Below are 26,325 nucleotides of genomic sequence, written 5' to 3' on the forward strand. Positions count from 1 at the left end.
TATATATATATATATATATAATTAAAAATTTAATATGAGTTCTCAATTAATGAATTTTTTACTATTTTAAAAAAATATAAAATTAATAAAAAAATATTATGTCAAAAAAATCCAAATATTTTTCACTTTAAAAAGAGTTAATTTTATTGAAATTTCTGAGGTTTAGTATAAATATATTTGTTAACCACATGTTTCAAATTTTATCAATTAATTTATCAAAATTATTTTTAAAAATTTGAAATGATGATTTAGTGTATTTATACTTAAACCTCGGAGGGTCAATGAAATTATGGTTGCTATAATGAATCCAAATACTTTTTCCTTGAATAAATGATGGTTTATCCATTTATAAACAAATAGCCAGTAAAAGATGTCATCTATAAGCATTTTCCAATAACGTGGGACCCAGAATTGCTAACGTGGTAAAATGTGATTGGCCATTTGTGAAGGGTCAAACCAAGTGTTTTTCACTCCAAGCGCAGGTTAGTCCAGGCCACGTTCTAAGTAAATACTGTCATTTTAGTCATATGGCAGCAACGTTACCGTTGAAAAGAAGGAATCAGGGCTAATTTCGTAACTTCTCAGTTAAAATCTCGCCGCATCCGTTCCGCACGCCTTATGGCCTGGCTGGCCAGCCTGCCCTGCCCACTAATATCATCCCAAATACCGAAAATACCTCCGACCTTTTCCCCTTATTACATCAGCTGACCTCAACGCGAGACACGATATTTCTTCGCCGGTATTGCTGTCTAGTGGGTATCCGAGACCAGCAATCTCTCTCTCTCGGATTCCCTCTCTCTCTCTCTCTCGCTCTCTCTCTCTCTCTCGGATTCCCTCTCTCTCTCTCTCTCTCTCTCTCTCTCTCTCTCTAAAGCGCCATCAATACACGTCGTTTTAGGAATTAGGATTAGCATTCCCTCTTTTGGCTCTGTAACCTTTTGCTCTGAGCTCCAAAACCCTTACTTTCTGGATCAAACTCCAAAAGCGTATTTCGGGGAGCAGCAGAGAAACACTCGAAGCTTCTTCTTCTTCGTGTTCTCTGTCTGCTTTTCGCAGTGATGAAATCTTCGACTCTGCTGGACTCGGCTGTTTTCCAGCTAACACCGACTCGGACCAGGTAAAGTTTCTGTTGTCAGTGGCGGCTGCGCCTCCCAGTGATTATTTGATTGGATAATTGCTTGGTTACTGTAGCGATCTGATAAGTGTTTTGTACATTTTTCTTTTTCGGGATCGGGTGGTATGGACGTTGTTGTTGTTTGTGAATCTTGGTGGTGAACGTTTCAGTTGTCAATTTTTTTTAGGGTCCGTTCGGGTGTACTTTTGGGAGGATTTTTCCTATTTTGAGTAGAAAAGTATGTAGGCCTTTGGGGGAGGAGTTTTGGTGAACACTGAAGAGGAATTTTGAGAAAAAAAATCCAAATGAAAATGAGGACAAAATAATCAGAAATCAACGTATGAATAGGAAAGGAGGCTTTAGAAACAAGAAAAAAGGACGGAACGCTGCCAAATGAGCTACCAGTAGTGGGATGTTTGGTTGTTGGGTTGTGTGTGTGAATGGGTTTTGCTAATTTGCAATCGTGCTCTAATTGCCCTGGATGGAGATGGGTAGAGGAGAAGTGTTTTAACTTTCCTCAAGGCTTCAAAATGAAAAATGACAATGTTAATGGGAAAATTAATTGGCCTCTGAGGTTCTGTCCGCTTTTGGCAGTTGTCAGGAGCTATGGATTTTGGTGGAGAATATAGTTTTCTAGCACTCATTCGGCAATTTTCAAATGGAAATCTGACTGCTTTCTTTGTCAGGTGTGATTTGATTATAACTGCGAATGGGAAGACGGAGAAAATCGCTTCAGGTTTGCTGAATCCTTTTCTTGCCCACTTGAAGACTGCTCAGGATCAGATTGCCAAGGGTGGTTATTCAATTATTCTTGAACCAAAACCTGGCAGTGATGCAACATGGTTTGCCAAGGGCACTGTGGAAAGGTTTGTACTGTTTTATGATGCTTCTCTCATAATCTGATTTTTCATCATGTATTTAACATATACATATTGGCATTGTCGGAAACTCATTTTGGTTTATGGAAATTCACTCTGTTTGGCTAATGGCAGGTCTCGTAAGATATACTGAAATTTTATGTGACTTGTGCCCATTTAGGTATTGATTGATTTGGAGAATATTGCTTGCCTTTATGGCAGACTGTGGATCAATTATTAAAACATGAACACCACACTTCCAAACATGATTTATTCATATTTTTTAAAATGGGAGACATAGGGAAAGCAGGCTTTTCCTCAAACATGACCAAGAGGCAGATTTTTATTTATTTGATTTTTTTTTAAATGTTCAAATTTATCCTCATTTTTAATAAAGCCATTTTGAAATATAATTCCTAAAACTATTGACATGGATGTTAAAAAGTCATCCCAAACAAGTTCTAAATCAATAGTGAAGAATCTTGTAGGTTACTAGAAAGTTTCGCTTTATGATAGGATTGGGTTGGGTAGGGATGCTTTTAGGATGAGCTGACTAGTGAACTGAGAATGCCCCTGAAATTCTTCACTAGATAAATTTGATTTTAGCATGTGATAAATGTTTCAATTGTATGACAAACTTCTAAAAGATGCAAGGGTGCAGCCGCGGTATTCAAGAGTATAAAAGGAGCACTTAGAGACTAAAAGAACATTAAAGTAAAAGGGGATAAAAAACAGACTGAAAACAGGCAATGTTCCATACCCAAGGTAGAAGAGAGCTTTTTAGGTATCATTCGTACTAATGATATTCCCGGGTTCAGTAAGTCTCAATATCAACCTATATGGTGTGATACATGAAAATAGTGTGTAAAAGATTGTGAAATGGAAGTTTCAAATAATAGAAAACCAACTATGGAGCAATGTGTAATCTCAGTTGCCATAAGTAATATGATAAAACCTAACTGGGCTATTCTATCCTAATACCATGTAAGATTAGGATGTTTAACATTAATCATCAAGACTGTTGTGAAAACATTTTTAAAAAAAATTATAAAATCAATAAAAAGAGTAAAGATTGTGTTTTCTCTCCTTTTTTGTTAATTATTTGCTTCTCTAATTCACATGATAATTCTCTCTGAGATAGAGGGACATTGTAAAGGAATAGATAATACATTTGTGGTAGCTATAGTTATTTTTCGCTGACACTACTTCTTGGCAATATGTATTTGTTTTGTGCCTTATACATTTTAGGTCTCTATATTCTTCTCATCTTCCAATAGTTGAGATACAAATCTTTAACAGCAAATACTTTAAACAATGGAGATGACCATCCAGCCAACTTTTTAGGATTTTGCATTGATTCTTTGAGGAGCTTCAAATTATTACAGAATGAGATTAGAAATTGACACTAAGACAGCTGCTCTCCAGTAGCTGAGTTGATTCTTGATTAGTAGATTTATAATTTCTTTTTTCTCTTTTTAGCAATTTTCTTATTATTCCACTGTTGAAGCGGTTGGTGAATCGATCACATCTATGTGTTGTAACTATTGCGCTAGTGCTTCACATTGTTTTGATGACTACATGGCATCTTGAATCTTGCTCTCACTAGGGTTTGGAGTTGAGTAGCCCATTGCATTAAGCTTGTTAAAGCTGACATAGTTCTTTGTTGATATTTCTCTTCCCATCAAATGCCATGGTTGACCGATATGTGTTGGTTTTTCTAGGTTTGTTCGATTTGTGAGCACTCCAGAGGTATTGGAACGGGTGTACACAATAGAATCGGAGGTCATACAGATTGGGGAAGCAATTGCAATTCAGAGCAACAACGATTTAGGGTTGAGCGCTGTAAGTAAACTTCATCAGAATCTGTTATCTGTTTGTCATAAAATGGTCATATCCAGCTTGTTTGTGTGTCAGGTAGTAGATCATCAAGCAAAGCCTGTTGAAAGCATTGAAGGTACTGCTGTCAGGCCCATATTATGCATGTCTTGCTAGAATTCTTTCTGTTTGTTTCTTCTCGGTTGGACAGTGTATTCTGTTCTTGCTTCTTCATTTTGACCTGAAATTCTTTTATATGAATTCTTTAGTTGGACAGTGTTTTTTTTTATATATTTTAAATTTGAAATTCTTTAATGGATCATGAAATTCTTTTATATGGTATTATCTTGCATTCTTCCCCATCTTATAGCTAAAGATTCTATCAACCAAGTTTGCGCTTGGTTGATTATGTCTGTTCCAGATCTTAATTCTGGGAGGCAGATGCTGAAGGTATCAACCAAATTAGCACTTGGTTGGTTATTTATGTCTGTTCCAGATCTTAATACTGGGAGGCAGATGTGAAGGCGATTTTTTTGCTAACTTCAATAGTATTCTTTTTTTTGGTTAATAATTATGCCTGCTTGGTTTTGAACAGGTAGCAAGCCTGTCCTAGATACAAGTGAGGAGAAAGCAATTGTCCTTTACAAGGTAGCTGAATGTGAAAACCCTCATTAGATAATGCAAAGTCTGGAAATTTTTTGACTTGGTTTCTTTGAATGTCTTGCAGCCTGGTGCACATCCACCTGAAGCCAATGGATCAACTACACAGGAGGGAAATTCAAAGTATATACTACCACTACCATGAGTAACATTATTTTTTATGCAAATCTAATTGTTAATTGAAAGTTTATGTGGGGGCAGTAGCATAATTTCATCTTGTAGCAGCTTCCATTTGCTGATGCAGACGTAATTTTTTTTCCTTCATTTTCCTGGGAGTTCATGCTTGTAGAAGTATAATTGGGATGCCACTTACCTGCAATGCTATTTGTTATATGTACAATTAGAAGCCAATTAAACAGTCAAAATATTTCAAATCCATGACAAGGAGATTCCTCCTTCAATTGTATAGTGGTGTCTTCAACACCTATGCCATACAGGCTTATTAAATGCAGTCTGTCTCGGTTATTGCGACAAATTCAAATTCAATCTAATGTCAATCATGGATTAAATTACATATTGACTCCTGAATATCCCATCTATATCTGTAAAAGCATTAAAATGTGTCCTGCTTAAGAATAGACCAGTTTCCCTCCAAAGATAAAGTTAAGAAAGTTATGAATAAAAAGGCAAATAAGTATGCGTGGCAAATATCTTCATGTTGTATTGATTTTTAAGATTATGGTGCTTGCTACATCTACCTATATCTTTTATTCATCTCAATAATTCAAACGCTTCTGCCATAGTATTAATATCATATAATTTTTTATTTATGCTATTAATCAGAGTTCAGCTTTTAAAAGTCCTGGAAACACGCAAAACTGTGCTTCAGAAAGAGCAAGGGATGGCTTTTGCTCGTGCTGTAGCTGCTGGTTTTGATATCGATCACATGACACCTTTGCTGTCATTTGCTGAATGCTTTGGAGCCTCACGTTTAATGTAAGCACCATTTATTTCATTATATTATTTTATTTTTTTTACATTAATAATGGATGTTGTTATTGTTGAAGAACTATTTCTGGATAATGATGGATTTATGCATACAACAGGGATGCATGTTTAAGATTTTTGGATTTATGGAAAAGCAAGCATGAAACTGGCCAATGGCTGGAAATTGAAGCAGCTGAAGCGATGTCCAGCCAATCCGACTTCTCTTCCATGAACCCATCAGGCATTACCCTTTCAAATATGGTCAACAAACAGAAAGAATTCAGGGAAGCATGGCCTGAATCCCTTAGTGAGTTGGCTTCAGAAAATAACGGAAAAGCTCGTATTGATGCAAGTGCAGGTATGGGCTTATAGAGAGTCTACATTATTTTTTTTCTCCACATGAATAATATCTGTTTTTTTCTAATTTTTGACCAGGTTATTAATACTTATATCTTTGATGGAGAGGGTTTAGTATTTTTTTCATTATACATAGGATGAAACATCACATTTGGATGCACAGAATAGGTTGTTTAATCTTTCTTATGAAACAAAACTTTTGGTAGCACATGTGAATAGAGGGTGTTAAGCTAAGGGCCTTTAAACAAATGAATTGCAACACAGATCTTACGGTCCTGAAGGTGTATGACAAGCATCCTTGTTGAAAATAAGATAACCTTGGGTCTTTTGAATGACATTACATAGACCGAGGATGAAGGAGGTCATCATAGGAACTTGACTCAGTCTTCACCTGCTAACAATTAGGAGATATACGAGTTTCCTTGTTACAGTGCTCTCTTGAAGTTATTCATACCCTAACTAAATCCTTAATGTGGCATTGAGTTTCTACTTGATCTTTTCTTTATATTTTTTGAGTTGATCAGAGTCATATTTGCTTTCTTTCATAGATGAGAAGCCTCCCATGGATCACCAAGTACCTCAGGGTCACCAAGAATATTTTCAAGGCCAGTTTCCACATCATATGTTCCCTCCCTGGCCCATTCATTCACCACCTGGTGCAGTACCAGTCTTTCAACCATATCCCATGCAAGGCATGCCTTACTATCAGAACTATCCAGGAAATGGCTCATTTGTTCAGCCACCATACCCACCAATGGAGGATTCTAGATTCAGCCCTGGTTATAGAATGGGTCAAAAAAGGCATTCCATGGATAGTAGGGATAGCAATACAGAATCAGAGACATGGGATGCGGATGCTTCCAAAACAAGATCAAGCTATGGTTTGGAGTTGGAGAAGGAAGCTTCACAGAGTCCAGAATCGAGGAAGAAAGCTAACCGTTCAGGTAAAAAGAAATCAGGTGTCGTTGTCATTCGAAACATCAATTACATCACTTCAAAGAGGCAGAATTCTTCAGGTAGTGAATCACAGTCTGATTCCAATGAAACTGATGAGGAAACTGGAGACTTACAGATGGATGCTTCTGAAATGAAGCATAAGAGCTCTTTGAGATCCTCAAAAAGAAAAGAAAGCAGCACAAAGTCTATGGATGCATCAAAGTCATCTGATAAGGAGGACAGAACTTATGAGAAGGAACCAGATGTTGGACACTGGCAAGCATTTCAGAGTTATTTGCTGAGAGATGCTGATGAAGATAAGCATTCTGTGGACCAAGGCATGTTTGCCATGGAAAAGGGGGTTAAAGTGAAACGGAGGCAAAGTGCAGTTGGTGATGATCCTTTGGCTATTGCTGAACGGGATACTGGTGAAATCCGAGAAGGGAGGATGACTGAATTTCATAAAATTAGTGGAAATTTGACCTGCAGGCCAAAGTTGTCAAACGATGAACTGTTGATTTCTGGAAGAGAGGGTCATTCTGGTGGTGCTAGTGGATCCACTGATGGCCAGATGGATGTGCAATACATAGAAATAGATGGTAGAAGAGTTCGATATCGAAGGACTTCAAATGATGCTTTTATGATTCATGGACAAGAAAACCAGTTGCATTTTACAACTTCTACAGATCCACTGGCGATAAATGGATTTGAAGGTACCACTGGTAACTTGGATAGAATATCAAATAATATGGCTGATGAATCCTATATAGTTCCATTAAGGTCAATAGATCAAGTTGAAGCTGATGATAGAAATGCTATTGATATGGATTCTGAGCTTCCATCAGCATTTCAAAATGCAGAAAACTGTTCTAATAGGATGGAAAGGCAAATCGATTACGAGCCAGATGATTTAACCTTGATGCCAGAGCGTGGAACCGAAAAGGGGTCAACTGGTTATGACCCTGCTTTAGAATATGAAATGCAGGCTCATGGTAAGGATGCTGCTTCACTGGTTAATAGAAAGAAGGAAGTGGTGGCTGATGCTAAGCAAGGACCAAAGAAGTCAGATAAGGACCGGAGGCCCAAAGTTAGTCCAGATCCTCTAGACAAGAAGAAGATTGTGGGAGCAACCAGAAAGGGAAAGCCTTCAAAATTGAGTCCTTTGGAAGAAGCACGAGCGCGTGCTGAGAGGTTAAGAACCTTTAAGGCTGATCTCCAGAAAGAGAAGAAAGAAAAGGTACTTTGCTTACCTTTTTTTCAACAATTTTCTCCACATTGAAATGTTAGAATAGTAGAGTGAAGTGTCCAGTGATGTTGGCTAGAACATATATGACCAGTTTCTATGGCTAGTTTATATCAGAAATTCTCTCTTAGGGCATGATTAGCTACATTTAGGTAATCCAACTAATTTATTTTATATCACAAAATTATCTTTTTCAGGAAGAGGAAGAGATGAAAAGAAAAGAAACTCTGAAGATAGAGAGGCAAAAGAGGATTGCAGCACGAAACAGTTCAATCCCTGCTCAATCACCATTATCCTCACAGCAAACTAGAAAAAGGTTGCCGGCAAAAGTTTCACCAAGCTCTCTCAAAGGATCCAAATTCAGTGATTCTGAGCCTGGATCATCATCACCTCTGCAAAGATACACTGTCAGAACTGCTTCTTTGGGTTCTGGTGATTCTCAGAAAGTCTCTAAACCTGGAAGAACGAGTAATGGCAGCCACTCAGCTGAGAACAGGTTAAGCCGGTCAGTATCAGCTTTGCCTGAACCTAAGAAAGAGAACAATGGTTTAACACCTGATCCAAAGGTATCGATGGCACGAATTAGAAGATTATCAGAGCCTAAAATGAGCAGCAGCCATCAAGTTTCTTCGGTGAAGCTGCGAAGTGCTGAATCAGTACCAAAACCAAAGATATCTGATGAGCCTGAAAGCAAGAAAATATCCGCCATTATTAATCTTGACAGAACTAAGGGTGCTACACTTCCAGAAATTAAGATTAGAACATCTAAAGGCCCTCTTGATGTGGTCCAGAACAAATCTGCAGCAAAAGAGATGACGCAGAAAGTGAATGTGACCAAGTCTTCTGGAACAACTGGAGGTGCTGAGCTGAAGAGGAAAGGTGACAAAATTTCAACTCACTGTGATATGGAGGAGAACCCAGTAGTTGAGAAGACGGTTGTAATGCTTGAATGTGAGAAGCCGTCTGTTCCTGTTGTTCAAGTGTCAAAAGAAAAGATGGGGGCACAAGAGGGTCAATATGATAACTATGAAGTTGGAGTGAAGACTGAGGTGGTGTCTGATTATGCTGCTATTCGTGCACCACCTTCACCACTTACCATGGATGGAGTTGATAAAGAACCCATTGAGTGCCAATTACAAGAGCAGCCCAGTTCTTATGAGGCAGGATTGGTAAGAAATAAAGAACATAGCTTTGATCTCAGTTATTTATTGATGCTTTATACGAATTTAAATGGATGATCATTCCACCTAGCATTTGACAGGTAAAAGTAAAGACATTTGAACAGTTGCTGAATGTTGTAATTATGGAAGTTCAGGAATACAATATACATGGATAAATAATATAGTATGATCATTCCACCTAGCATTTGACAGGTAAAAGTAAAGACATTTGAACAGTTGCTGAATGTTGTAATTATGGAAGTTCAGGAATACAATATACACAGATAAATAATATAGTATATGAATAGGAAGCATTTTATTGCATTGCATGCATAAACCTGGCTGTTTTGACCTGATCTTAATGTGTATGATTCCCTTGCATCTGTCCTTTTATACTTGAAGAATCAATGATATTTTGGCATGCATTTAAATGTGAAAAAATATTTCGTGATTTATTGAGGTTGCTGAAGAAAACAAATCAATTTTCCCCTGCAGTTAAAATGGTATCTTCAGTTTGGTAGGTTGGCAACCATGTCAATGATCTTACTTTTGTTATATATCTTCTGTGGTTAGGTCACAATGCGTGCAACAGGCCAACCAGAGGGATCACTTAAATTGCCAAGCATCAAGATTGCTGAAAAACCTTATCAAGCCCCTTTTGCTCGGAATTCTTCATTAGAAGATCCATGTACTGAAAATTCAGAGTATGGCAAAGCCCCCCCAACAAATGTAGAGATGGCAACAACAGGAGCAGACACTGTTAAAGCACTTGTATCTGATTTTAAAGACGTGAAACTAGAAAAGATTCCAGAAGAAAGGGCTCAGGTAAAGGAGTCGAAAGGATTTAGAAGGCTTTTGAAGTTTGGAAGGAAGAGCCATAGCACAGCTGCAGGTGATCGGCATACTGAATCAGATAATGGAAGTATTAATGGGTCTGAGGCAGATGAATATGCATCAAATGCTGCTTCTTCTAGTGAAGGTAACTGCAATTCCCCCTACCCTGCACTAATGAACTATGACATACAGAATGCATGATTCTGTCCAAGTCATATTACTACAACCCATCACAGCAATACCATCATTGGTAATATAATATATATATATATATATATATATATATATATATATATATATATATATATATATATATATATATATATATAAATTCATAATTGAAATCAACACAAAGAAGTGATTCTATTTTGAGTAAGTTTTCCTTGAGTATTTCTATTAATGATCAGGAGCCAATATTCCTCAAGTCAAGCTCCTAGCATGATTGTAGTAGCAGTTTACATCAAATAACCTCCTTTTTTCATTGACTTGGCATATGCATATGTGATGATTGATAGTATATATACTTCAAGTTTTATGTCAATGATAGTTTCCAGTGGTGGTTTGATTATATATCTACATATATATATATATATATATATATATATATACATACACAACCTGTGCAAAAGCTGACCCATCTATTTTCAATTGACATCATCAGTTCATACATTGAAGAATTTAATATCTCAAGATGAAACCCCTACCGACGGGACAACTGCACAGAAGTGTAAGTGCTCACTCATTCAACAATCTTAGTAACATTTTCCCTTTGTTTTCCTCCTGGGCATTATTTATTAGTGAATGAATGTGTTTGAGTTAAAAGATATGATTCATTTGGCTGCAGCTTCTCGATCCTTCTCTCTGTTGTCGCCCTTTCGCAGCAAGACAAGTGACAAGAAGCTGACAGCATGAAAGTGATGAAGCAGCATGCTTTTATTATTTTGGCCCTTTTAGCTGTGAATGGTTGAAAATGCATGTTTTATCGGTTTGCTGTCTTATAAGAATGATAATTATTTTTAACCTTATTGTTGTAAAAAAACCGGGTCATTGTACATTCAGATCTTTTTTTCAGTTCCAATTGGATTGTGTCTCTCTGCATTTGATTGATGAAAACAGATAATCTTCGGCAGAAAAGATGAGGGGAAAATTTTGTACCTTTAGAAAACGCTTTAGGTATTCATATCTTAATTTTGATGAAGACCAAAGGCGTTAGAAAGAGGTTGATTATCCCAGGAAATCTGTGCTTGTTATATAATTCTCCTGAAAAGTTTACACAATAATCTATTATTTTTTATTTCTTTTAATAAAGGAAAATTTCAAGTTGCAGGGCAACGGTCGCCAAGCGCGAAATCACACGTAAAAACAACACACACGCACACTAAATTCCTGTTTATAAAAATCTCTCCGGTCTCTCTAGCTTACTGTTATTTACCATACAAAATGTCTATTCATGAACTCTGAGTCTGAGCAATGATGGCAACAGCAGTGTATGAATGAGTCAGTCGAAGTGAATGACCAAACAAGAAATGTTGCTCCTACTCATTCTAGTTAAAGCCTCCTTTGCTAAGCACTCAGCAGCTTCTTGTGCATTCTCTATGTGCCTGATGAGATTCACAGCCTCTTGATTCTTTATCACCTTCACAAAAGCAGGTACCCTCAATTGAGCATTTCTAGTCTAAACAATCTTTTTGAAGAAAAATTAGAGATCTAACAAAATTTAGAAATCATTTTAAAAGGTTGGAAAAATACTTAGAGGTCGTTCAGTAGTGATTCTAGGAAGCGTTTTTAATATTTTTAATACTTAAAATATTTTATCATTCAAGTGTTGTAAATACTAGAAACGTTTTTTAAAATCACTCCCACTTTAAAAACACTTTTAGAGGAAATGTTTTTATTAAAAGCACTTCCAAGAAAGGCATATCAAAAGGAAGGAAAAATTCATGCATTTGGTAGGTTTGTTTCCTGGTCTTACCTCCCATATGCCAGTGCTTGCCAAGATGATAAATTCTGTATTGGAATCAATACTTTCAGCACCCACAAACACTCCCAAGCTTTTAGGTTGCCTATCATCCCCTGTAGTGCCCGAGTTGAATGCCAACATGCGAACTTTAGGCATGTGGAAAGCACCTAACATCAATCAGTGTCATTATACAAACTTATACATGCTAGCACCGAAATAAAAGAATTTTTATTTTCATTCTCTAATATTCGTAATATACTTCTTATTGGATTTCAACTTAAGATATAATGAATAAAAGCTTCCATTTTAAAAGTAAACTCAAAGTAGTTTCAAAAATACTAATGGCATCAAATCATTGCCTACCAAACTCCCCGACTTGTTGAATGTGTGTGTTGAAATTTAGATCGTTGGGTAAGGTACAAATAAATGGGATGAAAGTATAATAATACAAACGAATAGGATTTGAATACGAGACCATGACACCGTATATGTACACTTGACACTACATGATTTGTAGATATCAAGTCATGGGATTCGAAGATTTGCGCTTGATTGATGGTGCCTTATTGATACCCACAAAAAAGTACCTTGCATTAGTGTAGTAAGGCCTTATTAGTTGGTAGGATTTTGCCTTTGCTTCTTAGTAAGACTAGGGTCCCATTTGGCATACTACTCTTTGATTGCTTTAAAGTTCTCTTTGACTGTCAAAAGAAGTTCTAAACTAGGAAAGAAGAAGTTTATGCAGAATAATACATCGTCCTAAAGTAAAGATAGAAATGCTTTGGCTAAAGTGTTTTGAGTATCTTCTAAAAAAATTTCACTAAGAAACCATGGGATTATTTGTAGAAAATTTTAGCAAAAGAAAAGGCTTAGATTAATATTAGAATGATGGGAAAGGTGACAGATACCTGAGATGAGTCTACGAATCCAACTTTGTTTGCCTGTGTGGCGGTGCTTTCTGCCAATCTGGTGAGCCACACCATCTTTACACACAACAGCCCTGTAATCACCCATGTTAGCCAGCACCAGCTTTTCCCCATTCATCACCATGGCTGATGCTGAACCCACTTTCCAAGCCTCATCTGCGTTCTCTATTTCTGTCACCTTTGCCTTTGCGCCCAGGTATGCCTTCTTCATTGCTTCTTTGCTCTTTCTACTTATTTGGGACTACAATCATAATGTAACATTCTCAACTTTTGGTAACCCACTCATTAAAAAAAAAAAGGGGAATTATTACATACACCGTATGTATCAATTCATTATCATCCTTACCATATATCAATATTAATATTCAAAATAATTAAAATGCATATCTCAATAACTTTTTTTAGAGAATGAAAATGAAGGCTTGACTTTTTCACAAAATCAGAAAGATTAATACTATATGTATATTCAGGGGAAAAAATTTGCAGAATTCATCTAAAATCAGACGTACCTCTTTGGGCTTCCTGTCAAAGAAATGGGATTGCATGTACTTCGTAATTCCATCACCGATTCTACTGTCAGAAACTCCAAAAAACCAGATTTCCATCTCTTCAATCTGCTCTCTCTGCACCACCACAGAGTCTGAATTTTCCTCCTCGAAACCACAATTACAAGCTCCTCCGAAAGATCGATCCTCGATTACATGATACCCATGAGAAATAGGCACCATCCAAGACGGCTTCTGGGTGGTAAGAGACCGTCTTTTCTTGCTCCTTGAATCACCCACCAGCAGCTGTCTCAGCCTAAATGCCTGCCATATTCATCAAACATCTTTCAGATCAACCATCCATGGAATTTTGACGACTTTTCTATATGCCCTATTTCTCTACAACTCCCCAACTCAAAGAGAAGACCAGAGTTTATCACTGGTGATTCCATGGGTGCAATCTAGAACTTGGTATTCCATTTGGAAGCCGAAAAGAAAATATAGCAAAATGGAGAAGAACACATTGATCTATATAAAAGAGATGATATAAACTATCAAAACAGTTTTACCTTGAGCCTGAGATGAAGATTCTTGAGCCCCATGTTATCCCAGATAAGCTGTATTCAGGACTCCAATATATGAAGAAGATGATCAAAAGGAAGAAACCAAAATGAATAAAAAGTATAAATAAAAAAAAAAAAAAACCCTCAAATATCAGAAAGTTTTTAGAGGGTGAATCTATCCTTCCATGCTAAGTATTTATTGGGTTTTTTGAAGTCAATGCAGAGTTTAAATGACGTTAAAGACTTTCTGTCTCAACCCCATTTTAGGGTTTATCATGGATCAATGGAAGGGATTTATTAGCATGTAACGATCCGTTCCTGCTTTTCTAGTTAAGGCAGGTGATACTCATCCATCATCCATCATCCCATCATCCCATCATCCCATCCTCCATCATGCATCTCCTTGCCACTTTTTTGAATGACCCAAATCTAAATATGAGACAAATAATACTTTTTTTTCTCTGTTAGGGTTAAACCAATTTACTCGCCATCTGATATTTTATTATTTTTATTTAATTAAAAATTATAAAAAAATAAAGGAAAAATTATTTCTACTTCAACAATTGATGAGATAATAAATGGGTCGAGTTGGCAGCTTTAAATTTTTTTAATTTAAATATCTTGTAATTGATATCTCCAACTCAGCTTCAACTTTTTATCTTTTTATTTTTTATTTTTTTAATTTGAATTTTTTTAGTTTCTATCCTTTTCTAAAAGTAGGGGAAAAAAAAAATAGAATGATAATACTTTTTGAAATAATTTAGTTATTATCCATTGTCTTTATATTATCTTGTTAAATATGATGTGTATTTAATAAAAATGTATCATCCAAATTCGCAGATAAAAATATGAAATTCAAATGGATGGAAATGAAAATGAAATGAAATTACATGATTGTCAAAACAAATGGATTCATCGGTTTGTTGAGCATGAAGCTCAATTACATGATGTAGCAAGAAATTTAATACATAAACTCTAGAAAAATGGATAATTTTGAAATGGGGAAAATTAATAACTTTGGTATTTATATCAAATTAAATTAAATCATTGGTTGAGGTGGCCAAAATTTGATAGATAGAATTAATTAAATAATTAAATTTCAAAATAAAAATGTATTTTTTTTTAATGGAAGTTAGAGTCCATTGGCATCAACTTAGCCACCATAGCTGATGTGAAACAGAGTTTACTGTCTTTCTTTCTTTCTCAAGGAATTTCTCGTATCGACAAAGCCCATTAATAGTAACTTGATCACGTATCGAGATGAAATGTCCCAAGTGTGCGTAACAATACCAACATATGACAGTCTTTTTTAATTAGTCCTGTTTACTCTTCCTAACCAGGGGCCTTCATAAAAGGAATTACTAATCTCTCGATTTCTTTGTTTGACATTCTCATTTTTCTTTCTTTGAGAGATCAGACAATGGAACTCTCAAATGTCACAACAATCGTTATATATGCAATTACATCATTAGATAGCACACACCACAACTCTTACCTCATCTACTTTATTTGTGACCTATGAAGCTTAAAGTCAATTTGATAATGTTTCTATTTAAAGTGTTTTTAATGAAAGTATTTTTTCTTTTCAAATTCTTAGTAGTATTTCTTAAATTTTATCAAACACCTATATTTTTTTTTTCAAAATCATCTTAAACCATTTTTATTATCTCTTATCGGTATAAGCTACCATATTTATTTTCGTACTTTCCATATTTCTAATTTTAAATGGGTAGGAATGACAACCCAACAACACTCTAGCACAAATTTTTATTCATTTTTTTTTTTTTTTGTGGACATATATGTGTAATTTAATAAGATTTACTTTTGTTCTATAAAAAAATGGACAAGAAATTTGACCAAGTTTGATTCAAGATGAGAACAAGTCTTTGAGAGAGTTGACGCGTGGAAATCTTAAGTTGGAAATGGTAAGATTTGTGGACCAAGACCTTCGACCAGCTTGTTTTGCACTCCATATATGATTAGAATGCCTAATTACCATCTCAAGCGGTTTCTAAAGCTAGAAGTCTACATTTGACGAAGAGAAAGGGAGGATCTCATGTGCATGGGAAAATCCTTTGTTCTAACTAATCATCCCTAAATTTCACACCCATTAATATGAACTTTGAGAAACTATAAAATATCTATTTCATTAAGGTTACATTTGATGTCTAGAAAAATTAAGAAAAAATATTTATTAAAAAAAGAAGAGAAAAAGTAAAAGAAAAAAATGAAAAAAAAAATTTAAATCATTAAATTATATTTATATAATGCTTCAAACTAATTAAATAAAAAAATTACGTTTTAAAAAAAATATTTTGTACAAGTTTATCTAAAAAAGGAATTTTTCTTAACTTTTATTAAAAAAAATATTTTTTTTTACAAATTATTTAGAAAATAAATTTATCTTAAAAACATGTGTTTTTTTCTTTTACAATTTAATCTATCAAATATATATATATATATATATATATATATATATATATTTTTTTTTTATTATTATTATTTTGCAAACAAATAGATGATACGTGGAATAATCGGCTATGGATGAAAAAAATCATTGATTTTTTGACAATATATCAACAAAAAATTGTCGATTTGTGACAAAAATAACTATTCCACTGTGCTTGTGATCTGACAGCCCAAATCACACTCGCGTTTGAACAAATGACCTAGATCATGCTCGTGTTAACCCAACAACCCAAATCAAGCCATGTTTTTAAAGATGATGCAAGGGTCAAAATGGTGATCCAAGGGCCTAGAATTAATTTGGGAGATGAACCAATGGTTGGGAAGTGATCTCAACAACTATTTGATGATTTAATAATCATATTTCGATCTAACGTCAGAAATGATTTTTAACTTTAAAATCACTTTCCAATGACTATTTTGACACAAAATTTTCTATAAATAGTTGATTCTCAATCCATTTCATCCACATTTCATTCCAAAGAGTATTGATCTCTTATTGCCTTTTTTTTTCTTTCAAAATCTTATAAATTTGGGAATTTATAAGTCAAGTTTGTGGATTAACTCCTAGCCAAGGTTGCTAAATTATTGTAATGTATGTTTGCTTTAAATTTTAATTATTTTGTATTAAATTTAATTTATTTAATTAATAGAATTTAAGTTATTTGTTTAAGTTTAATGATAGTTGAATGTTAATTTTCAATAAATTAGTACATTTTCAATATGTAAGTAAATTAACTTAACATAGTTATACATTTAATTCACATCATTAGTGGATTTGCAATTAATTAATTTTAAATTAATGATTTAATTTTATTTTGATATTCAAATGTAGTTAATTAGTAGATTTGTAATTAATTAGTATATTTTCAATAGATTTAAATAAATTGACTTAACATAGTTATATATTTGATTCACTTAATTAGTGGATTTGTAATAAATTAATTTTAAATTAATAATTTTATTTTATTTTGATATTCAAATGTAGTTAATTAGTAGATTTGTAATTAATTAGTATATTTTCAATAGATTTAAATAAATTGACTTAGCATAGTTATATATTTGATTCACTTAATTAGTAAATTTGCAATAAGTTAATTTTAAATTAATGATTTAATTTTATTTTGATATTCAAGTGTAATTAATTAGTAGATATGCAACTAATTAGTATATTTTCAATAGATTTAAGTAAATTAACTTAACATAGTTTTATATTTGATTCACATAATCAGTAGATTTATAATAAGTTAATTTTAAATTAATAATGATATTCAATTGTAATAATAACCTATTGAAAATAAATTAACTTAGTATATTTTTAAGTTAGTATAGCATTGAATTTAAATTAGTACATTTTTCAATTAATTAGTATATTTTCAATAAATTTAAGTAAATTAACTTAATATAGTTATACATTTGAATTATATAATTTATATATTTACAATAAGTGAATGAGATTAATGATTTAATTTTAGTATTTTACTTCATTAATAGACATTGAACTTAAATTACTTCAATTTCATGTTATGCATGGTTCAAGTTGAAGAGAATGGTAGTGGAAGTAGAGGTGGTATGAGTGGCATGTCGGGGCAAGATCCAATTTGGAAGCTTTTTTCACTAGTGGAGGGGAACATAAATGAGACAATTTGTAACTATTGTAGACTGTTGATGGGGAGTGGAGGCATTACTCAATTCAAGTTCCATTTAGTGCATACACACCTGCACAACAACACTAAGAAGTGTCCTAGAGTGCCTTTCGAAGTGAAAGAAAAGATACAAGAGATGTAACATAAAAAAAAAAAAAACCAAAGCAAAAGCAAAGAAAGTTGCATATATTGAAGAGATATGTGCTCAATTACGAGGCACAATGGGGGGCAACCATACACATGTCATAGATGATGATGATGATGATGATGATGAAGATGTGTACATATATCTGGCAGATATGCACCTTGATGAGTGGGATGCTTGTCGAGCTGTAGTTTACACCGTGATAGAATGGGATCGACAACAATATGAAACATTTGTGGAAAACAAATGTAAACCAGGGGAGTCATCACGTTCTAGTGATGCATAAGGCTGATGTGCAAATCACATAGTATGCAACATTCAGACCTATCAACACCTATTGCTCCCTCACTCTATAAGTCTTCTACAACAAGACAAAAAAATATCAAATATATATTCAAATGTGGTTCCATTATAGAAATAATGAGACACTTAATAAGCAAAGTCTTCATTTATGAGAGTGTTGCACCCCATAAAGCAAGCTTTTACCACTTCAAGAATATGATTATCGATGCATAACATGCAAGTAATTATTAATTACTTTATTTTTATATTGTTTAAGTAGGTGTAGCATTTCGTAACATCTTTTAAATATTTTTTACATATGAATGACATGAATGGGAATCAAACCTCCATCTTCATATGAAATGGAAGCTTATGTGAACCAACAAAGAAAAAAATGGAAAACATATGGGTGCAAAATAATGTCCAATGGATGGACAGGGCCCACGAAATTAAAGTATAATTAATTTCATGACCTATTCAAAAGGGACCACAATGTTCCTTAAGTTAGTCGATGCATCCAATAATATCAAAGGCCACAAATATATATATACAAGTTGTTGAAGAGTGTTATCAAAGATGTCAAGGAAGAAAACATGGTCCGACTTGACACAGATAATGGGTTGACGTTCATGAAAGAATGAAAGTTGTTGATGAAGAAATTTAATATATATTAGACTATGTGTGTGGTGCACTGCATTGACTTAATGTTTAAAGATATCAACAAAAGACCAAGTGTTGCAGAGGTGACAAATAATGCCCTTAAGATAACCAACTTCAATTACAACCATGGTTGGTTATTTGCACAAATAAGAAAGTTCTATGGTGGAGATATTGTTCAACCTGGAGCTATGAGGTGTGCCTCCAATTATATTACTCTTGTCAACCTTCTTAAAAATGGGTTGATTTGAAGAAATTGTTTATAAGTGATGAATGAGCATAACACAAGCTCATTCAAGCAAAAATTGGACAAGAAATGGAGAAATTAATGTTTGACCATCCGTAATGGAACAAAGTGGCCAAAGTAATTTCATTATATGAGTCATTATACATTATGCTTCGACTCGTGGATTAATCAGAAGTTGTTTTCACAATGCCCTTTGTGTATGAGCTTGTGCAAGTGATAAAAGAGAACCTCATTCGCCTACATGCTAGAAAATGGATGTTTCAAATAATGAAAGGTCATTGGGAGAAAACATTGAGACTTTCACTTCATGCAATAGGTAATTAAGTACTATCTATCTTCATAAATTATTAGTCTTGATTTATATAATTTTCTCTTACAAAATGCTAACTCTACTTAATTTTTTTGTAGCATACTTCTTGAATCCAAGGTGTCAATACAGTTGTGAAGTTGACAACAATCCCGAGTTACTTCAATCGGTCACGAGATTTTTATTAAATTATATATAATTGCTGAATCACTTGGTCAATTTGGAATGAGGTAAACTAAAAATTGTTATATTAACCAATCTAATCAAACAATAATTTCATTCATTAATTTATTTGAATGTTTACTAAAAATATGATATTGATCTTGAATACATAGCTAATAATTTTTCAAGATGCAAAGAGATGATTTGGTGATCGAGCAAATATTGTAGTCAACCATGGTCTGTGGTGAGTATTATTTCTTCATAGAAAACTAAATTGATTATCATTATTGTAAATTTACAACATAAGTATTTATATAATTATGAATTTAGTTGCAGCTGAATGGTAATTCATGTATGGAAACCATACGACTACATTAAAGAATTTGGTCATCAAAGTTATTTAAAAAATTGCATCATTTTTTGTTTGTGAGAGAAATTAGAGCACATTCACTCTCATCTACACGAAGCAATGAAATCATCTAGTTTACTCTTAACTGCAAGAATTAGTTTTTTTGTTATTATAACATGAAAAGTTATGTAATATAGAGACAGAAAATGATAAAGTTGTTGAGAAAGATTACCTTGATTTCCTTGGCATTTTAGTTGAGGTGGGTAAAGAAAAGGATAATCAATTATTCCAATGGGTCAAACCTCCACACTTGAATGATGAATTCAGAAATCCTATTGCATGAATTGCCATTCATGCTCGAGAATTTGGTGTTAATGTTGATCGAGTGTTGTTTGAAGTTCATAGTGAGAGTTTTAGCAAAGACACCAGGGATTCATTTTAAGTGTCATTGAATTTCCAACCTTTGGTTGACTCCACAAGTGTTAGGCAAAGTAGTAGACCTAGCACTATGGGTACTTTTACTATCGATTACGATGGTTCATGAAGTAGAACTAATGATGAATGTGATAATACAAGAAATGTTGGACAACAATAAGAAAGTCAATATCTACCAAGTCCATTTACTTGTGAATATGATTTCATGTATTGCACACAGGATGAAGACCATGGCTCTAAAAGAGTTGGTCATGACATTGAAGTTATTGGGAAATCGTATAAAGGAAGAGAATGAACAATGACACTATTTAGCAAGGAGTTATTTTCAGCTAGTTTTGAGTCTATGAGTATAGGGACTTAATTTAGTGACTTAGTGAATGAAGCTAATGTCTACCCTCTTTATGTGATGGGTTATGGTCAATTTTCTCAAAATTATGCAATGGGCTCAAGTTCAACCGATGAAGAGTATGACATGTCTGGCTATTCTTCTTTTGCACAAATGTCATAACACATTTCATATCAAATGTAAGGAGGATTTGATACACGCACATAGGTGAACCCCAAGTATCTCATCTATGTAAAGGTAGTGGGCAGGACTCAAGAGATTTATGTATAGAATGTTTGGATTTTTAATCAATACTATCGAGGCTTAGTGAGTTGGTACCAATATTGTCTCCAACAACAAGATGAGATTCCTTCATCTACCAATTCCCTTGAACTACATCGATCATCATTTTGGTACTAAAGTGTCATTACAATATAATATGTACAAATTATTAATATTTAACGAAATCAAATCTTTCATGTAGCTTCATAATGAGTGTACACTTACAAAATTTACATTTCTTGTCAACTAACACAATATAATTAAATTTAATATCTCAAATTGTATCATACATATATCAATTTCTTCAATAAAACAACTTTACAATGTCTATTATACTTTTAATTTCATTTCTAAGAGTTTTTCTTACATTTCCACGAGTTTTGATCAATTTTTTGTTCATTGATATTTTGTGACAAAATATCTGCTGATAATTCCCCAATTTATCCTTAAAATCCAAGTATCGATATATCTATAGTTACTGATATTTTCATTCTTATGTGGGACACCCATTTATCCTCGTATTCGCAATTCCCTATATTCAATTGGTCTTCATTTCCTTGATCTTGCATATAGTGTATGGTAAAGAGTTATATATATGGTTAGTAGCCTTGGAATCTATCCACCACTAAGCATGAATCAATTAAAAGTGAATTAAACTTACCTTTCTACTTTTTCAAGTAATCAAGACATTATTTCTTCCAGTGACATTTCTTACCATAAAAGAAGCACTTGCTATTTCCTTTGCTATTTTCTTTCCCAATATTGGTCTTTCCTTATTTGGTGTTTCCATTGTTGATGTTTTTCTTCTTCTCATTAGAAAAACTTGAAAAACTCTTTACTTATCATATAAACACCTTTTTGATATTTAAGAATCTCTCAACCATCTGAAGTTTGCTCATTAATTCTGGTAAGTTCATCATCTTATTTATGGAATAGTTGAGCTTGAATTGCCTAAAGGAATCTAACAATGTCTCTGAGATCATGTCAACCTTGGTCTCACAATCCATTTTAGCTTCAAGAATCTCCATTTTCTTTAAGAGTCTAATCATACGAACCATATGATTTCTAACTAGAGTTTCTTCTATCATCTTGATGTTCATAATAGTCTTTAGGACGACCCATCTAGTTGACTTGTCGCTATTACTAAGCATTTCTTATAGACTAGAGAGAATGTCATAAGTAGTAGCAAGAGACATGTAGTGATGTTGCAACACTTCATCCAAAGACCTAAGTATAATACACTTAACCTTTTCATTTACCCTATACCACTTTTGATGAGCATCTCCCTCTCTTCCTACAAGGAATATTCATTGGGAATAGGTGGAGCAAACTCCTAAGTTATCCATTTAAGCTTCTTTGATATGAGCATTAAATCTAGGTCTCTTTTCCATTCAAAATAATTAAGTCTAGTTAATTTGTTTGTAGTGCGAATGAGAGTGATTAAGTTTTAAGACATGATTCATGTAACAGTGAAATCAAACCATGCATTAACTAATTGAGTATTCAAGGCAAATTAGTAATTTAGCAATAATGTAGTGTTCTTTAATTAATAGCTACATATTTCTATGCAATGTATCTTACTATCATAAGAATCAAGCCTACTTAGGTAGGTCATGATCTATACTAGGTAGAGATCATCTCTAATTAATCTTTTTGTCTTAAATTTGGAAAGTTTTTTTAGGCAAGATTAACATACCTTTTAAGTTTAGCCCTTAGGCCATGCAAGTGAAATCATTTTAGATTATTGTACCACTTCATATTTAAGTTAACTATATAGCCAAGATCCTTAACATCAATGATACCAAGTAAAGAGCTCTATCTTTAGGATTAGTCACTCCCACTATTAACATATATAATCTTGTCTTAAAAAGGGAAATTCATATCTCTTGATTTTGGTCTTTAAGATGATGATAGAATAATAAAAAAAATGGACTTGATCCTAGAGGCTATGGGTTTGCCAAGGGTCCTCTCCCACTTAATATTTTGAAAAAGAATTTTCATTTAATTTTGGCAAGCTTAAAATAAAATTCCAATCCTGATTTTTTTTTTTCAAATTAATACTAATTCTCTTAAATTAGAAATTTGTGTCATAAGAAAAATATTTTCTATAAAGATTTAGAAAATAAGAGAACTTTTCCAAAATAAAAGTATCCGATTCTTAAAGATCTAAAAAAAGAGAATATTTTGGAAAAAAGAATCTTCAAGGATATCTAAAAATGGAAAATGCATTATCTTAATCGTTTTTTTTAAAAAAAAATCCATAAAAAAAATTCCTTATTAACAAGCACATTCCAATTTAAATAAATATTTTATTTGAAAATATACTCATGAAAATTTGTTTTCATGAAAAATTCCAAAATGATCTTTTTTAGATTTTTTTTTAAAACTATATTCTATATTTCTGTGCAATAAAAAAGGAAATAAATATAAAATATGGAGAAAATAAGTTTCATGGCTTTAGGAATCCTATTGCAAGTTTAGTAAGCTCAAATTCTGGAATTTCAAAATTTCTAATTTACCAAGAAGGTCCCCACAACACAAATTAGGATTGGTAAAAAAATAAAAAAACCCCTAAAAAGTCCTTAAATATGCCAAAATTTGTCATTTGCCACTTGTAGTGGTGAAAATGGTGTTCGAGCACTCTTAGATCACTTGAGTATAAGGGTGCTTGAGCACTCAAGACCACTCAAGCACTAATTTAGGTACTTGAGCATTGTTGTTGGATCATTCGCACCTGAGTCCTTTTCTGATTATTTTTCCAACAGAAAACTCACATTTTTGGAATAGTGTCTCTACCATGGATGTAACTGGACACTTCAATTTCTTTCTTGTTTCTCTTAAGTTACATAGTGGATTTAAAATATGATTTTTATAATGAAGAAAATCCTATGCTCCACTAGAACAAAGCTTATAACCATCTAAGAATTAAAAAAGTGATTTTTACAACTAAGACAAAAATCTTATACTCTTTATGGAGTGTACAACCCATCTAAGAAAACTAAGAATTTAAATAATGACATCTACAACATTCACCAAGAATATTCATGTATACATTCATTCATCCCTAAGGGCATTGAATGAAAAAGAGACTTGTAAAAACCAAGTAAGCACACCTTAGAAATGTTCTACCATGTTTAATCCTAACTTAAGGCTTTGATACCAGTTGTGGGGAATCCTTGTATTACTTTATTCCCAACCTTGGATCATTAGGGTGCATGCATTACTATCTTTGAAGCTCTCTAGATCGAACAAGTAGAAGCATAATAGATATTAAAACTTGGATCTAGAGAAAAGATGTTATACGATGTTCCCAGATCAAATCCAATCCATGAAGAGTCGATGTGGATCTTCCACTTGATAGTCTTTTTCTCAAATCTTGGCCCATGAGAAGGTGAAATCCTTTTTATAAGGGTAAATGCTAGGGTTCCTCTTTCTAGAGTTTGAATAACAAATGATGATTGAAACCCTAGCCCCTATGGGGGGTTTATATAGGTTTCCATATAGGTTTAAGTGACTCAAGTACATATTGAGCTTGAGTTATTTAATTTAGTCTACAAAGGTCCTAATTAATTAATTAACCTTATCAGACTCTAATTAATTAATTAGCCAAATCCAGAAATATCATTTATAAGCTCTTATGCAACCTTATGTATTTACCAAAATGCTTTTATGCACACATACAAATAAAGAACCTAAAAATCCCTCAATAATTGTGTCATTATGGAATATGAGCTCAAGTGAGGACTTTTAAGACCTATAGGAAAATAACGACTCTGTGGACCCCGCATTTCGGCTCGATGCGTTTCCCATTCGATGATGAAACTCGATTTTTGTTTAAAAAATTGATTTTTATTGATTAAGAAAATGACTTGGAGTCGCCACTTATTTTTGTTTTATTTTTAAAGGGTAAACAAAATAAGAAAGAAAAACCCTAAGTGTGACTCTTTATTTCGAAAAAGACGGTCTGCGAAAAACTGGATCGAGTTCGGGGGTCAGGTTACTTATCAGGAAGGTACGGTAAAGACCGCAGCACCCCTCTAAGCCCCTAAAGTCGGGTTTTTACTAATAAAATGAAGCAATCATGACAATGGACGAGTAAATCAATGAGTACCCAGAATAAATCATGCACACGTGAGAATCAAAATATGCTTAGACAATGACCAGAGTGAAAGTAGGTGCATACCTGGGCAACGAGCCACCATGCGCTAGCAAGAGAGAGGTTAGCGCACAATTAAGGAATAATTTCGAGCATGTCATAGAGCAGAATAAGATCAACTATGCATGGCAATTAAATTAATCAATCAATCGATTAGTCATGAATTCACATATGTGGGGCCCCCACCAAAGCCCATTTTATCTTGCCTGAATCGATTCCGATAACTCCATTGTTCGGAATTATGAAATTTGATTCCTTGCTTACTTCAAAACATTTTAAAAACAGAGGAAGTATGAAAATTGCTTGCCATAAATGAAAGTGGCAACGAAGTTTTATTAAAAATGTGATTTTGGAACCTAAAGAAACTCTAAGGATGAAGTATGAGACAATTGGGATTATTTGAATACCAGGGTTTAAAAGAATTTACAAAATGGGATTCCGGATGTGAGATATCCGGAGAAGGCGGAATGTCGGTCGGATAGAATTCCGGATGTGAGATATCCGGGTGGAATGACGACGGAGGAGAATTCCGGATATGAGACATCCGGGTGGAATGTCTGCGGATGGAGGAATTCCGGATGTGAAATGTTCGGGTGGAATGGGCGATGAAGAATTCCGGATGTGAGATGTCCGAGTGGAATGGCGGCGGAGGGAGGAATTCCAGATGTGAAATGTCCGGGTAGAATGGGCGATGAAGAATTCCGGATGTGAAATGTCCAGGTGGAATGGGCGATGAAGAATTCCGGATGTGAGATGTCCAGGTGGAATGACGGCGGATGGAGGAATTCCGGATGCGATATGTCCGAGTGGAATAGGCGATGAAGAATTCCGGATGAATGTCTGGATGGAATGGGCGATGAAGAATTTTGGATGTGAGATGTCCGAGTGGAATGGCGGCGGAGGGAGGAATTCCGGATGTGAAATGTCTGGGTAGAATGGGCGATGAAGAATTCCGGATGTGAAGTGTCCGAGTGGAATGGGCGATGAAGAATTCCAGATGTGAGATGTCCGGGTGGAATGGCGGCGGAG

At 34.0% G+C, this 26,325-nt stretch overlaps 2 protein-coding genes across 3 annotated transcripts; one reads left to right on the plus strand and one right to left on the minus strand.

The window, feature by feature from the left end:
* Positions 1-816: 816 nt before the first annotated feature.
* On the plus strand, positions 817-11,032 carry LOC117914246 (COP1-interacting protein 7). 2 transcript variants are annotated; one of them, XM_034829491.1, is made up of 13 exons: positions 818-1,117; positions 1,801-1,980; positions 3,693-3,813; positions 3,886-3,925; positions 4,382-4,434; positions 4,514-4,569; positions 5,230-5,382; positions 5,493-5,731; positions 6,279-7,903; positions 8,107-9,078; positions 9,643-10,048; positions 10,565-10,630; positions 10,748-11,032. In XM_034829491.1, the coding sequence occupies exons 1-13, from the start codon at positions 1,059-1,061 to the stop codon at positions 10,813-10,815; spliced, it is 4,038 nt and encodes a 1,345-aa protein (XP_034685382.1). In that variant the 5' UTR covers positions 818-1,058; the 3' UTR covers positions 10,816-11,032. The 2 variants fall into 2 exon arrangements, with proteins under 2 accessions (XP_034685381.1, XP_034685382.1); XM_034829490.1 differs by having other exon boundaries at positions 817-1,117; positions 3,693-3,925.
* A 192-nt stretch (positions 11,033-11,224) lies between these two features.
* On the minus strand, positions 11,225-13,982 carry LOC117914247 (putative protein phosphatase 2C-like protein 44). The gene is made up of 5 exons (XM_034829492.1): positions 13,844-13,982; positions 13,299-13,598; positions 12,772-13,030; positions 11,876-12,030; positions 11,225-11,539 (listed from the first exon to the last, which is right to left on the minus strand). Exons 1-5 carry the CDS (start codon positions 13,874-13,876, stop codon positions 11,402-11,404), a joined length of 885 nt encoding a protein of 294 aa, XP_034685383.1. The 5' UTR covers positions 13,877-13,982; the 3' UTR covers positions 11,225-11,401.
* Positions 13,983-26,325: the final 12,343 nt, after the last annotated feature.

The sequence above is a fragment of the Vitis riparia genome, chromosome 5 (genome assembly GCF_004353265.1).
Source record: "Vitis riparia cultivar Riparia Gloire de Montpellier isolate 1030 chromosome 5, EGFV_Vit.rip_1.0, whole genome shotgun sequence".
Taxonomy (NCBI): Eukaryota; Viridiplantae; Streptophyta; class Magnoliopsida; order Vitales; family Vitaceae; genus Vitis; species Vitis riparia.

Excerpts from the sequence above, each read along its gene's own strand:
- LOC117914246 (XM_034829490.1), top strand. The coding sequence starts at position 1,059 with ATGAAATCTTCGACTCTGCTGGACTCGGCTGTTTTCCAGCTAACACCG. Across the intron at positions 9,079-9,642 it reads GTTCTTATGAGGCAGGATTG|GTCACAATGCGTGCAACAGG; the intron begins GTAAGAAATAAA and ends TTCTGTGGTTAG. Across the intron at positions 10,049-10,564 it reads TGCTGCTTCTTCTAGTGAAG|TTCATACATTGAAGAATTTA; the intron begins GTAACTGCAATT and ends TGACATCATCAG.
- LOC117914247 (XM_034829492.1), bottom strand. The coding sequence starts at position 13,876 with ATGGGGCTCAAGAATCTTCATCTCAGGCTCAAG. Across the intron at positions 13,599-13,843 it reads ATCTTCATCTCAGGCTCAAG|GCATTTAGGCTGAGACAGCT; the intron begins GTAAAACTGTTT and ends TGAATATGGCAG. Across the intron at positions 12,031-12,771 it reads GATTCGTAGACTCATCTCAG|GTGCTTTCCACATGCCTAAA; the intron begins GTATCTGTCACC and ends GATTGATGTTAG.